Raw genomic sequence first — 15,095 nt, forward strand, 5'->3', positions numbered from 1 at the left:
TGTATTTATTTGTTTTTCACACCTTCGAGTCAGCATCTCTGCAGGCTTTTGGGGAGGCATGGCACATGGAGACGCAGGGAGAGAGAGATGAGATCAGCTAATCACACACACATCATGCATTTTATAAATAACCTATTATTAGTTTTTATTATTATTTAATTATAAACTATTATATGCTAATTATATTTATGGATACTTATATTTATGATTTATGATTATGCTAATTATATCTATTTATATCTATCTATTTTAATTACTAATTTGCATAATTAATTATGCAAATTATGCATTAATTGCTCACTAGCGCCACTAGTGGCCAAAAAAGGTATGGTCAGACCATCATATAAGACTACTTTCCTAGGCTTTAGATATAACTGAACGTGGTTGTTAAGGTGAATAATAGGTGCGATTGATACGGTCAACAGAATTGTCTTCTCCCACGCTCACCTCCTCTCTCTATCCAACTTCCCTTACCCAAGTGACAGGTAACGCCATAAAACCAGAGTGACAGCGCCCCACCCCCGGTGACACGCCCACTACCTGTGCAGTGCCATTTAAAGTGACATACCTTACGTCAATCATAATAGCACATTAGAATGCCACACATTACGGCTCCTACACTAACAATTCATTAAAGGATAGTTGTTGTGATGTACTGTATCAGGAAATGTTTTTAAAAAAAACCCAAAAAACCAAAAGAGCATTCAGTAAGGGAACGCCGTGGTCAGATATTCAGGTATTGTAACTTGCTTGTTTGTGTGTAAGTTGACATTTCTTATCATTTAAAAAAGAATGTCTGTAATTCACTTAATTTACAACAACATGTTGGGAAAGTTTGAGAGCAAGAGTGTCTGTCCTGTTGTCCGTTTTGTTTGTCTGTAAACTCACTGTTTAACAGTTTTTAGTTATTTAATGTTTATCATATTTATGTATTTTTTATTATGTATTTGTATGTGGAACATTTACATTGCCTGTTTTAACTGAACTACTCATTATCATTGTCGATAATATTCTGATGTCATACAAAAAATGCCTAATAAAAACAGTATTAAAAAAAAAAAAAACTGTGAAGTTGTTTACAAAAAGAAAAAATACTTGGAAAACATGCACATGTACATATGATACTATTTTTCTACTCTTTGTCTTTTTTTGCACTCTATATTATCCTTGCTGTGTTTTGCTGTTTGCTGTTATATTATATATTTGCTGTCTGAAGGAAGCCAAACTAAAATAAGTTTGACTCTCATGTACCTGTAGTGCTGTAGCTACACAAGACGTGACAATAAAGCACAACATTGAACCTTGAACAGACAAAACATCTGTTCTTATAACTCTTTCTACGTATGTAGAACACATGCAACAGTTTTAACAACCAAATTGATGCTTTGAAACTTGAAAATGACACTTCATTAATGATCTTGTTTGCCCCTCTTTTGATTTTATTTCTAGTTTTTAACCTTTTAAACCTTTTAATTTGTTTCCTAATAAATATGTCTGTACTTCTTTCTGTAAAGCGACTTTGGGTACCTGGAAAAGCGCTACATAAATTGTACACACTAAACCCAAGCGTTTAGGTTATAAACTGTTTTAAACACATAATTTGTAACACTTTTTAAACGTGTCACAGTGTTTAGATTATAAACGGAAGAACATGTTTAATCGCATGTAACACTTTTTAAACACATAAACGTGTTTAGTTTTTACAATCAAAGTCAGTCATATAGGCGTTTAGAATTTGAACACTAGGTGTTCTCTATCGTGTTCGAGACTGGCTCTCCACTACATATTTTCAATATGTACGGGAACTGACCCGACGGGGCAGTGTTCATGGATATCTCTTTAAGACACATCTTCTATGGTGGCCCTGCCCAGATTCCAATCAGCGGGCTATTTAAGCCCCATCTGTGCAGTGCCACTTTGATTTTTTGATTTCCACGAGAGCAGACGTTTCGTGTATCTCAGCAGTTTTGACACTATTAAACAACATATATATATATAAATATATATATTTAGAACATGAAGCTGCGTGGCACACAGTCCACTTACCTAGGTAAGAAGAGAGCTGGTCGTCTCGACGACTCCTCTCGGGGCGCCGCGTAGCTCCACAAAAAAACAACAACAGCAACAAGCTGCAGGCCTAATCCGCTAGACAGTGGAGGAAGCCTCAGCTTGTCCGTGCGTCCGTTCCCTGGTGAAACCCGACCACGTTGGGGGAAACCTTGAGACGGCGTTCGGTCCGTGCGTCCGTTCCCTAGTGAAACCCGACCACGTTGGGGGAAACTAGGAGACGGCGTTCGGTGTGGCCAAAGCCAAGTGCGAAGCCGACCACGTTGGCGGAGCCCTGGTTCCCTGGCTGCAGAAGCGGTGAGACCTCCGGGTCTATCATCGCAGCTGTACACCGCGGCGGCGATTGGCGGGGTAGAACCTAGAGGAGCTGACCCAGTCGGCGTACTCTGAGGCCATCTACGTTCGCTGATCGTTGCCGCCGCGGTCCGGGCCAGACCACACGGCAGAGAGTGTAAACAAACAATTCCAGCGTGTTCCAACTTCCTCATTGACAGGTTGACGTGAGCGTCATAGTGTAGGAGGTATGCTCGTCAGGGACGGCTGCCCAGACTGCACTGTGCGTCACGGTTCACAAGAGGGCGGTGTGGCTCAAAGATCAGGAGACAAAAACTCCAGATGACCCACCGTGTTAGGCGCAATCGCTTACTCTGTCACAATTGGTTCTGGTTAATATATACTTATATGCTTATATATATATATATACCTGTGTGTATCAATACAAGCATACAGGTATGTGTATCACGCAAGCTGATACACTACCAATGTATTGTACAGTCTGTACAATACAGTACAGGCATATATATATGTACCATTGTAAAGCGCTTTGAGCACTTGGAAAAGCGCTATAAAAATGCAATTCATTATTATTGTTATTATTATAAGTATGATAATGGCTACAACAACACACTATGCATGTGGACTTGTAGGCCCACTGGTATGATATACAAAAGTTTGGAAGCCTCCAGTGTGCTTAATGTCAGATTGTTTTGTGCTAGATCGCCTCAGAGCGGCCGAGCAGTTTATGTACAACCTCTTCCAGAGGTCCATAACTCTGCTCGTGACACAAAACTAATTGTGGACATTGATTTGGTATGGACTCTGTCCTAACAAAGAGAGAGCACACAGAGAATCCGCGTCATGGGGATGTCTTAGGGTACCATGTTGCCTTGATTCGTTTATGCAGCATTGTGAGCTGCAAAGGGTAGATTATGACCCCTCACGTTCAAGCAATTACTATGGGCCCACTCCCTGTGGAGCACATTCCGAACAGTTAAAATATGGTGTACAATACAAGATGTATACATATATGTATATATAGGTACACATATAATAAATAATATATAGGTATACATATGAATATATCTATATAGAGACAAGAGGAGATGGAAATAGCAGGGGTTTCTCAGGCTGCATGTGGAGCTCACACGCCCACAGAGGATGGCCATGACCAGTGTGTGCCCTGCGGGGGCCCTGGTATGAGGACCTCCTGTATGAATGGTCTCTTCCTTCCAGCTGAAGCTGGAGGGGCCATGCCGGTTTTAGAGGCAAAAGACCAGTCGTTTCCACTGACAGACCCATAAAAATGTATTTTTTATGTGAACGGGTATATGCTATTTGTATACAGCTGTGACTCTGTCTCCAAGACAATGTTTTCTCAAGAGAGACAAATAAAGACTACCTTGAACCTTGTCCCAGGTTGGCAGAGCTGGGCGAGCTAAGCTCAGGCTATAGCTCCACCTCTTTCCTGCCCTGCCTGGTACGGACAGGTCTGTAAAGAAGGATTTAGTGAAAGTTTTCGGGACTAACACAATTCCTTGGGGTCAGACGGCCATTAGAGCACTATACAGGGTATGGTTTACTGAATGGATCCCCATTAGCTGATGCCAAAGCGACAGCTAATCTCCCTGGGGTCCATAGGAAATAGACATACAAAGAGTACATGAATACATGTATTGTGGGTGTTGCGCCAGCTTACACCCCGGTGATGTAGTTCGGTATTGTGGATCTGGGTTCAGTGACACAAACAGAACGTGCTGGGTCAGTCGAAGGTTTCCCTTTATGTTGGGCAGTCATCATAGCGCACTATACTGTCGTATTTCTGGCGGGGTGTCAGCTCACGCGACAGTGGTGTAGTTCTGTCACAGACAGGACATGCTGTGTCTGTCCGACGTTTGGTAACATAGACATGACATGCTGGGTCTGCCAGGAAGTATGCCTGAATCTCAGCCATTATCACACTATAGGGCGTATTGCTGACGAGGTCAGCTCATGCGTCCGTGGTGTAGTTTCACGGTGGAGCCGGGCTCAGTGACACAGCAGAGCGTGCTGTGGCTGTCGGGCAGAGCACACGATACAGTGTACAGTGTGTCACGGCGAGCCGTTTATGCACCTAGGTGTGTCTCTGCGGGGTAGAATCCGGTTACCGGTCTGAAACCACAGAGAAAGCTCTTCTCATCCAGAGAAGTCACGAAGTCATGGCTATCTAGGCGCAGCTAGCCAACAACAACAGCAACAAGACTGAGTGCCGAATCTGCCTCGCGGAAGAAGCCTCAGTCTTGTCCGTGCGTCCGCTCCCTGGTGAAACCTGCTCGTCGGGGGAAACCTTGAGACGGCGTTCGGTCCGTGCGTCCGCTCCCTGGTGAAACCTGCTCGTCGGGGGAAACCTTGAGACGGCGCTCGGTGCGGCCAAAGGGTCCCAAGTGCGAAGCCGACCTCGTTGGTGGAGCCTGGGTTCCCTGGCTGCAGAAGCGCTGTGAGACCCCGAGCGAAACCGACCTCGTCGGTGAACCTCCTGGTTGATCATCGCGGCTGTAAACCGTTGCGGCGGGTAGCGGGGTAGAACCCAGAGGAGCTGACCTAGTCGGCGTACTCTGAGGCCATCTACGGTCGCTGATCGTTGCCGCCGCGGTCCGGCCAGACCACACGGCAGAGAGCGTAAACAAACAATTCCAGGGCCAACCGGCGGGGTATGGCTAGAGGTGCTCAGCACACCGAGCCCACTCCTCAGTCCTGACAGTTCAGGATACCCAGCCCCCACATGCTGTCTCTCGAGACAGTGGCGGTCAATTCAGGTGGACCCCTGAGTAGGTTCCACCATGTCATGGGTTGTAGCTCTCTCGAGGTCGTCCTCAGACGAGCCCTCCATTGTCGTTTCCGGTGATCCTGGATCTCCATCTGGCCAGTTTTGTTGGTACTTTGCGCTCCTGCGTCGTTCTTGAGTACATCCACGGATGTTGGCGTGGGACGTCCTCGTGACCGGTGCCCGTTTGTTGGATCCCACAGCACTAGTTTGCTGGCTGGCATCTCTTGGCAGTGAGCCAGCTGGTGCCTCCGCCCCTTAGGGCTGAGGGAGACCACGGTGTACCGGGTGCTCGCACATTAGGTCGGCAGCCCCCCCACGGGAGGTGGTACTGTCTGCCTTGCGGCATGAGCCAATTAAGCGTGGACACTTGGGTGGCTTCTCGCAGGACAGCATTTTTGTTGTTAGCAGTGTCGGCCACAAGAATGTCCCTATCAGTGCATGAAGGAGGCTGCCGCTTCCTACATGGCAATGGTTAGGTGGTGCTGGCGCCAATCCCTGCACTCTATACCATACGGCCTGATCAGAGAGTGCTCGGGTAGACCATGGTCGAAGGGTGGACTGTCCCACCGGATCACAGGGGCGATCCAACAGGGACAAGCAGGCAGGAGTGCCAGGGTCGCCTGGAAGGCGGGCACACTCTGCCCATGGGACAACAGCCCCCTGGTTGCTGTAGAATGGTGTATCTCTGACAGAGATCTACACAGCAGTGACATGGGCGACTCTGTCTACATTCACCTTGTCCTACCGATGGAACGTGGTGGCATCCGCTCCCCCTGTGGGAGTCGCTCCTGCGTGCTACTCAGCGGTAGGGTCACCAGCACCTTGACCGGTCAGGTCGGCCGGGCATCTGACGGGCTGGCTTGAGCAGCCCTTCACCCCGGTGGTCACTGGCCTAGCATCATGCTGGGCCAGCTGAGCCTAGGTGGCGTCTTGCGCCTAGGCCACGAGTATTACTTACTTGGTATGAATACTGAAGTTTTGGAGCGTTTTGGCAAGCGCCTGTGACTCATGGCGCTCACCACTTATAGGCTCGGACGGAATTCAGGTTAAACTGCCTCGGGCTGCCGCAGGGGCAGCTGGTCTGCTTATTTCCTCGCGGTGTGTCTTAGAGAGTTCCCGTACATATTGAAAATATGTAGTGGAGAGCCAGTCTCGAACACGATAGAGAACGGAGGGTTACACTCTCTGTAACCCAGGTTCTCTGAGTGGAGAGACTGGCTCTCCACAAAAGAGCCGCTCCGAAATGCGTGTCAATCAAGAATTAATCAAAGTGGCACTGCACAGATGGGGCTTAAATAGCCCGCTGATTGGAATCTGGGCAGGGCCACCATAGAAGATGTGTCTTAAAGAGATATCCATGAACACTGCCCCGTCGGGTCAGTTCCCGTACATATTGAAAATATGTAGTGGAGAGCCAGTCTCTCCACTCAGAGAACCTGGGTTACAGAGAGTGTAACCCTCCGTTCTCGTGAGGTGTTTGAGTGAACTCGTGTTCTACTGTATTTTATGACCATTAATAAACATTTGGCATTTTATTATTACACACATGGTGTTAAGGTTTAAACGCGTCGTGTTCCAGGGATTTACAGTTTAAAAAACCCCAAAAGAGCATTCAGTAATGGAACGCCGTGGTCAGATATTCAGGTATTGTAACTTGCTGGAGTGAGTTGATTAAATGCTGTTTGTGTGTGAGTTGACATTTCTTTCTGTAGGAACCAAAGCGCAGTCTGTTTGACAAACAGGTTTAGAGTCTCACTCTTACTGCAAAAAAGCTTCTATCCCCGAAAAACCAGATACATGAACGAACAAGGAAAACGCTAGCCCGCACCCCCCCCCACACACACCTTTGCCCCCTTCCTGCACTGTTAAGCTCAAATTGCACCTCTATAAACTATTTCTGTTGTATATTTATGGAACATAGCCTACTGTGAAGTTGTTTACAAAAAGAAAAAATACTTGCTACTACAAGGAAAACATGCACATGTATACATATGATACTCTTTATCTACTCTTAATACTCATAGATATGTCTGTACTTCTTTCTGTAAAGCGACTTTGGGTACCTAGAAAAGCGCTAAATAAATCGTATATATTATTATTATTATTATTAAGTGTCATTTGAAGCACCATATGTTTCAGCATCAATTGCGTTGTGCACATGTATCAGAGAATGACTGACTGAATAAACACGCGGCCATGCATGTGGACATTGGACGCAAACTGACCTGTGGTCAAAGAGCAGAAGGTTGACAAAGTACAGCACCTTCCCCTTCCCTTTCTGCTGGCCGTCCGGTGCCTTAGCATTGGCACCGCCGGCGGCGTTGCTGTCGTTGGTGTTGATGGTGAGGCCCAGCTTGGTGCCGCGCGGCAGGTCCCTGAGCAGCATGTCGAACTCCAGCCACTCGTTCCACAGCACCTCGCCGGCGAAGGCCTTCGGAGAGGACACCACCGCGGAGAGAACCTTGTTGCCGAGAAGTAGGGTGACTTCCACGTACGCGGACTGAGGGGCTTTGTCGGGGAGCGTCGGGACGTCGAAGCCCAGGAGTTTGACCCTGAACCTCCGGTGGCAGTCCCACAGGGAGATCATGAAGACGTCCTCCGGGTCCCTCCCGTCCAGGCGGAGGTCCTCGTGGGAGCTGGACCGGCCCGTGAAGCTGTCGACGAGCGGCCAGTCCACGAGTGTGGGAGCCTCGTCGACGAGCTGCGCCACGGGGACCACGTACAGGTGGAGCCCCAGGTCGGACTTCAGACACTGTCGAACCCAGAGGAAGTCGCTGAGGGAGAAGTCGCCCGTCAGGAACTCCTCCCTCCCCGAGACCTTCAGGACCAGGCCGTCCAGCGGATCACAGTGGAAGCCCTGGTCGGCCATCACCTGTCGGAAGACCTTGAGAAGGATGTCGGGCGTCGCCGTGAGGTCCACCTTCACGGTGAAGCTGATGCGGTTCAAGTGGTGGAGCGTGACGGGGAGCTTTCTGCTCAGGTGAGCCTGCAGGTCGTTGGGGACGGGGAGCGCCGTGGTCCAGGGCTCTGTGGCGTAGGCCTTTTCGTCTCGGCCCTTCAGCTCCCGTCGCCTCGGCGACGCCAGTTTTCTGCGCGTGAACGTGAGCTCCCCCAGCCTGTCGGGGGCCTCGCCGTCGAGGTCGTGGCCAATCAGCTGCACCAGACCTTTCTGCTGCTCCCGCCTCTCCTTCGAGTCCACCTCGGACGGCCGCGTGACCACCATCCTCGCCGCCATGCGTCCGGTGGCGTCGCAGGACCATGGAATGTCTAACGTCCTTAGGATCTGATAGTCGTCGTAGACCTCGTACCAGTCCTGAGCCCTGGCGTAGAGCAGGATGTACTCTTCAGGGTCCAGCAGCGCCTGTGGGTCAGGAATCCAGTTCTGCTCCTGTGCCTGCAGACCAAAGAAATGATCAGCAGTGAAAAAAGTACTCCAATGTTTTACTTAAAGGAGAATTTCATGCTAGAAGGCTTTCTTATACCTCTCGTTGCACCAAAGTGGTCTAGCTGTTATTTTGTGCAAAAACGCATTAATGGGCCCTCATGGGCCCTCAAGGGGCACTGGGTTTTAGTGCTAATTCGCTTATTTCCATCGCTATAACATTTTTTTTGTATAAATCCTCTCTTCATAATGTCAACAGTATGTGTAAAGACACTACAACTCTCGTGTATCGCAAGACCTCACAAGACTTTGTGAGCTACATGCAAGTGGATGAAAAATCTGCCACAGATTCGAGTGCAGGTTTCGTAGTACACCCACGTCGCCACGGCATTTATAAAGTGATCGCAAACAGCTGATCCTTCCTTAATTTCGTTCTGACGTTAATAAATGTGACGGCTGAAATCTATCTGGCACGCCCTATGAAATCAAGCCTCGCCCTCGTTTTTGCGACATGAACAATTGCAATACGACGGCTGGTAAGTTTTGTAACCAGGGTTACAGGAAAAAATACGTTTCTCCCGTGCCTTATTGCTGCCCACACCCCCCTCTCTTGACACACACACACACACACACACACACACAGACGCACACGCAACTTGCAAGCCCAAAAAGAACGAACACCTGCATGAATTAAATAAAGTTGTAGGCCTACCCTGTCTGTTTTCCTCTCACCTCGCTTGCTTTGCTGTCATGTCCACGCATGCATGCATATACATGACACATCGACATCGCATCGCCATGAATGGAATTAGTTTGTAGGCTGGCCTATATTAATTTTACCCATTCGTGCTCAGTGCACGGCGAAGACTGCGCACTGCTGTGATATTAAAGTCCTGTAGGTGACTGCCGACATGATAGCCTGGCTCTCTCATACAGCATGAGAGAGGCTATCATGTCGTCAAGGCAGTCATAATCAACGTTTATGTAGTGATTTCTGATTTGATCATTGATGAACGAATCATAAACATATGGATGAAGGCTTGCCGCTTGCATGTGTGCTGGTATGTGTTGGCGACGCACGCCGCGGTCCCGCGATCCTCCCGAGCCCCGAAAATGATCTCGCTTTTATCTGAACTGTCAAAACTGTCAAAACTGTCTAAGCACTTATAAATGGTGAATGATTAAGCCCCTTACGCCTATAGCCTGCTAGTACTTACTACAAATAGGCAAGCTGTATGCTTGTCACATGTCACTTGGAAATAAAGGCGTGCAGTCCATTCATGCCTTTTTTTTTAAATAATATCATAATCGCATATGCCGCATTACCGTGTCCGCATGCGCTCCAAAATCATCTCACAAGTGCGCTCACATAACAAGGCCAGTAAAGCAGTGTTTGATTAAGCACAAACTAATACATTGTAAACATGTTATATTGTTTTTAATTGCGCGATTTTAATTACTTGTAAAGTTGGAAATCTCTCTTTTGTTTTTTACATACACATACCGTTTTATATTAACATTTTAGGAGTGAAAACATATGTTTAGATGCCTGTGACAGTGTCAGCAGTTCAGACAAGGCTGCTCCGCTTGTGTACGACAGAAAAACAGCCAAGGAAAAAGCGTAAGCAAGCTGCCGAGCAGACGTGGGATTTGAACGTTGTCACGTTCAATTTCAAGCTTTGCCGGAAATGGTAAATGTCAAAAATGTCGGCAATTTCGGCGTGCACCCATATTTTGGCGTACGCACGGTTGATAAATGAGGGCCTTAGAGTATATATGAATAGAGAAGACACCCGAGTTCTCCTTCCAGAGGCTCCATAGAGACAGATAAAAACCCCTGTGTTCACCTGCATGTAGAGGCGGAGCCGCAGCTCTCTGACGTTGCACCGGGCCGGCAGAACCACCTCCAGATCACCTGGACCGGTCCCTACGGAACCACCACCACTGGACCGCTGCTGTGGCAGAACCACCTCCATGAGATCACCTGGACCGGTCCCTACGGAACCACCACCACTGGACCACCGTGGCTGTGGAGGAGGTCCTCCTCCTGGCCCTCCTGGGACAGGGCGGAACTCAAACAGGAACAGCACGCTGTTCTCAGACCATTTCCCAGACAGTGTTTCTGCTGGGAGCTCCGTAGCATGCTGTCCTATGGACTGATCCAGGAACCCAGAGCTGCTCATCTTGAGCTATATGGAGGGAGAGAGAGAGAGAGAGAGAGAGAGAGAGAGAGAGAGAGAGAGAGAGAGAGAGAGAGAGAGAGAGAGAGAGAGAGAGAGAGAAAGTCAGACAGACAGACAGACAGACAGACAGACAGACAGACAGACAGACAGACAGCAAGCAAATGTTGGTTGAATTTTAGTTCTGAAAACCCCTCTGCATATCAATGATAAAGAGTATGTATAACTTCCCATTATGCAACAATGCAGTGTTTATTATTTAACTGCTTTTTTAAATGCCATTTTTTACATAAATGCCAAATCACCATAACATATAGCAGCACAGGACAGGACAGCACAACACAATGAGCAACTGATAAATAATAAAAAACAGAAATCTTACCTGCTTTAATAAATGCTATTCCTAAATGAGGAAACAAAGTGTGTGCGCTTCGTCTGCACGTAACCGTGTGCGTGTGTGTGTGTGGGTGTGGGTGTGTGTGTGTGTATAGAGAACTGGACTCACCTGAGCTTCCTGTTTCCTGCTCCAGGACTTCCTCATTCTCGTGTGACTCCAGAGTCCAGAGGACGTGCACAGAATGTCAGAGAGGCAGGGGCACTTTTGGACAATAATAGCTCGCGACGCGTTGAGAGCTTGCACAACCCAGCACTCTTTAGCTAGTGGAGATGCAGTGTGTGTGTATACGACATGGATTTCTAAACTAATTTGTTCAACGCAAAAATACTGTGAGTTCGGGAGGGGAAATACTGTCAAGTTCGGGAGGGGAAAAAAAGCTATTCTCCTGAATGAAGTTCAAGAGGGGAAAAAAATATATTCTCCTGAATGCTGCTTTCCTTCCGGCATGGCATGGAAAGGAGAGGAGTGGCATTTATTGCATTTCTTTCACCATGTAGTAAACGCTATACATTCGTGGTCTGGGAGAGGGCAGTTGTTTTACAGACGGGGTAAAAGGGGCAGGGGCTGAAGCCCCCTTTGATGTCTACGTCCTTGTGTGACTATAGAGGGTATATATGCACGTGACATCATCGTACCTGGAAGTTATGCGGGAACGCCCACTGAGTGGCAAAAAAAAATAACTACTTTCTGGCCTCGACAGCCCCGTTCATCCAAACAGAAAAGTCCTGTCTGATTGCATTAAACCAGGGGTAACCAACCAGGAGTTCGGGAGCTACCAGTATAGCTTGCACGAGCCATTCAAGTAGATCCCGCGGAGTGAGCTGGTGTCAGACTGACAGGCAGCCAGCCATCACTACCAAAACACAGGACGTGGATTTTGACTAGCTTGCAGACATGTCGAGTCATCAACTGCAGAGTTTGTTTGTTCTCTTGTTTGACCGCTATCCGTTGTGAAGCACAACTTGTGCATAATGGTCATGCATATCAGAACAGAACTACGATATAAAAAACCCACTGAGCTAAACAGCCTCTGACTCACCACTATACCTACACATGGAAAGCAGTCCGACTATGGAAAAATACATTTGTCTTAATATTTTGGCATTGATTATCAGTATTTATTCTTATTTAAACTATAGTGTTTGTGTGCACATGAATTGAGCCTGTCAAAGTGTTTTTTTAAACATAGCCTATTTTAGTGGTAGATCATGGCTTACAATTGGGAATAAAATGGGCTCTTGGGCTTGAAAAGGTTGGTTACCACTGCATTAAACAATGTTAAACTCACCAACATTGCAGCTGTACGAAAAGCTTGAATTATCCTCTTTCTATCTGCAAAGTTTTTGTTTCATAAAAATCCACCATGGAAACGTTATGAGTTACTTTCTGTCAAAAAAATTCCTGGAAGTGCTTGTTTTCAATAACACAACATTTCGCTGCCTCCTGCACTATGTGACATTTAGAAACAGGTGGTACGGTCGGACGGTTGAGTGATTTCCAAAGAGCGCTTCCAACACTCCAACACTCCAACATGCTGCTCAATGTTCTGCCACTCAGTCTAGATGAGGGGGGCGTGTCCTGATGGGGAAATCATGCATGTGCATACATGACAAGTTTTACTGGAAAGGGGTTTTCCTGCACCATTGTTCCTCCATTGTCGTGCTCAGGTAACAACCTACACAAAGACAATGAACTGACAATTAGTGTAAGTGCCCATGCAAAGACTTTAACCCCTTTTGGTGTTTTAAAAGCATTATGTTATACTTTAGCTATTGAAAAATCTTCAACTGGTTTGGCTTGTTCACAATTAGTGTTGATTTCGTCGACTAAAACTAAGACGAAAGATGTTCGAGACTAAATATATTGACAATTTCGTCAACAAATAAAAACTAGACTAAAATGTTAGGAAGGAACTAGTGGACAACTAGAACTGCACTCTGCCGAGTGCATACTTGCTTGTTGCACACTAGTAGGCCATAAATGGCCTACTAGTGCGCAAGCAGAGCGCGCAAGTACTTTCGACCGCTGGAAAGTATCACATCTCAGTATCTCTGTGAAGGAACGTTTGAAATGTATAATCATTACGTGTAACTATTTGCTACCTAACTACTTTTTTACAGAAAAATGAATCATTGATATGTGATGAAAAAAAAGGTATATAAACTGAATTAAAATATATTATACAGTATAATTATTTTATTACTTATTGTAAATTGTCAATTGTTTTAAATGTATTTCATTTTGTACTATAGTGATATTAATACTAAATCATGATCAGAGTAATATGTGTCTCTAACTTCAATTTCTGTAATAATACTTTCAAATTTGTTGAAATATACATCCCAGCAGACCAGGCACAGATTTACAAATTACAAATCACATTACAACTACATACAGAGTATGTAGTTGTAATTTGATTAGCAGTATACTGTGGTTACTTGGTTCCAAAAAGTGAAGACAAGTTTTCTTCAACGGTAAATCTGTGCCTGGTTTGCTGGGACTAGTTACAACATTACGTCATCCTTGAGAGAGTACATGGTGTGTATATGACGTAATGTTGTAACTTGTAACTTGTAACTAGTCCCAGCAAACCAGGCACAGACTGTATGTAGTTGTTCTAGTTACAACTACATACAGAGTATGTAGTTGTAATTTGATTAGCAGTATACTGTGGTTACTTGGTTCCAAAAAGTGAAGACAAGTTTTCTTCAACGGTAAATCTGTGCCTGGTTTGCTGGGACTAGTTACAACATTACGTCATCCTTGAGAGAGTACATGGTGTGTATATGACGTAATGTTGTAACTTGTAACTTGTAACTAGTCCCAGCAAACCAGGCACAGACTGTATGTAGTTGTTCTAGTTACAACTACATACAGAGTATGTAGTTGTAATTTGATTAGCAGTATACTGTGGTTACTTGGTTCCAAAAAGTGAAGACAAGTTTTCTTCAACGGTAAATCTGTGCCTGGTTTGCTGGGACTAGTTACAACATTACGTCATCCTTGAGAGAGTACATGGTGTGTATATGACGTAATGTTGTAACTTGTAACTTGTAACTAGTCCCAGCAAACCAGGCACAGACTGTATGTAGTTGTTCTAGTTACAACTACATACAGAGTATGTAGTTGTAATTTGATTAGCAGTATACTGTGGTTACTTGGTTCCAAAAAGTGAAGACAAGTTTTCTTCAACGGTAAATCTGTGCCTGGTTTGCTGGGACTAGTTACAACATTACGTCATCCTTGAGAGAGTACATGGTGTGTATATGACGTAATGTTGTAACTTGTAACTTGTAACTAGTCCCAGCAAACCAGGCACAGACTGTATGTAGTTGTTCTAGTTACAACTACATACAGAGTATGTAGTTGTAATTTGATTAGCAGTATACTGTGGTTACTTGGTTCCAAAAAGTTGTTACAAGTTACAAGTTACAAGTTACAACATTACGTCATATACACACCATGTACTCTCTCAAGGATGACGTAATGTTGTAACTAGTCCCAGCAAACCAGGCACAGATTTACCGTTGAAGAAAACTTGTCTTCACTTCGAAGAGACCAAGCGAAACGATTACTTGCGCGCTCTGCTTGCGCAAGTAATTAAGAGACCCAGTAGAAGTCATTTTGCAATTGGTTACATGCTGAAAATAGCCGATCTAGCTCAGCTTGTGAGCTTGTAGATCGGCTATTTTCAGCAAGTGTAAAATTACGACATAATAATCAAGGCCCGCCAAAACACATTTTAGTCGACAAAATTAACTGTAGATTTAGTCGACTAAAACTAGACTAACACTAAAACATTCCAGGTGACTAAAATGTGACTGAAACTAAATTAAAACTATTCAAGAGACTATGACTAAAACTAAAATCAAAATGTGTTGTAAAAAAAACAACACTGTTCACAAAAGAGTTTGTTGAGATGCTGTAGAACTGTAGGTGAATAAAAGCTTGACCGTTGATGAGTTATTTATTGCGAACGCTGTGAGC

General features: G+C 45.6%; 1 protein-coding gene across 1 annotated transcript in view; it reads right to left on the reverse strand.

Moving 5' to 3' along the window:
- The window catches only part of LOC308311468 (phosphatidylinositol 4,5-bisphosphate 3-kinase catalytic subunit gamma isoform-like), a gene marked incomplete at both ends in the record, with an annotated part of 47,607 nt that extends 36,893 nt beyond the window's left edge, over positions 1-10,714 (reverse strand). Inside the window, 2 exons of the mRNA XM_080758156.1 lie at positions 7,375-8,543; positions 10,379-10,714. Of these exons, the coding sequence (XP_080614282.1) occupies positions 7,375-8,543; positions 10,379-10,714 (1,505 nt within the window). The remainder of the gene's footprint in view (positions 1-7,374; positions 8,544-10,378) is intronic.
- Positions 10,715-15,095: the final 4,381 nt, after the last annotated feature.

Source organism: Protomyctophum bolini (assembly GCF_963924005.1).
Source record: "Protomyctophum bolini genome assembly, chromosome: 24".
Classification (NCBI taxonomy): domain Eukaryota; kingdom Metazoa; phylum Chordata; class Actinopteri; order Myctophiformes; family Myctophidae; genus Protomyctophum; species Protomyctophum bolini.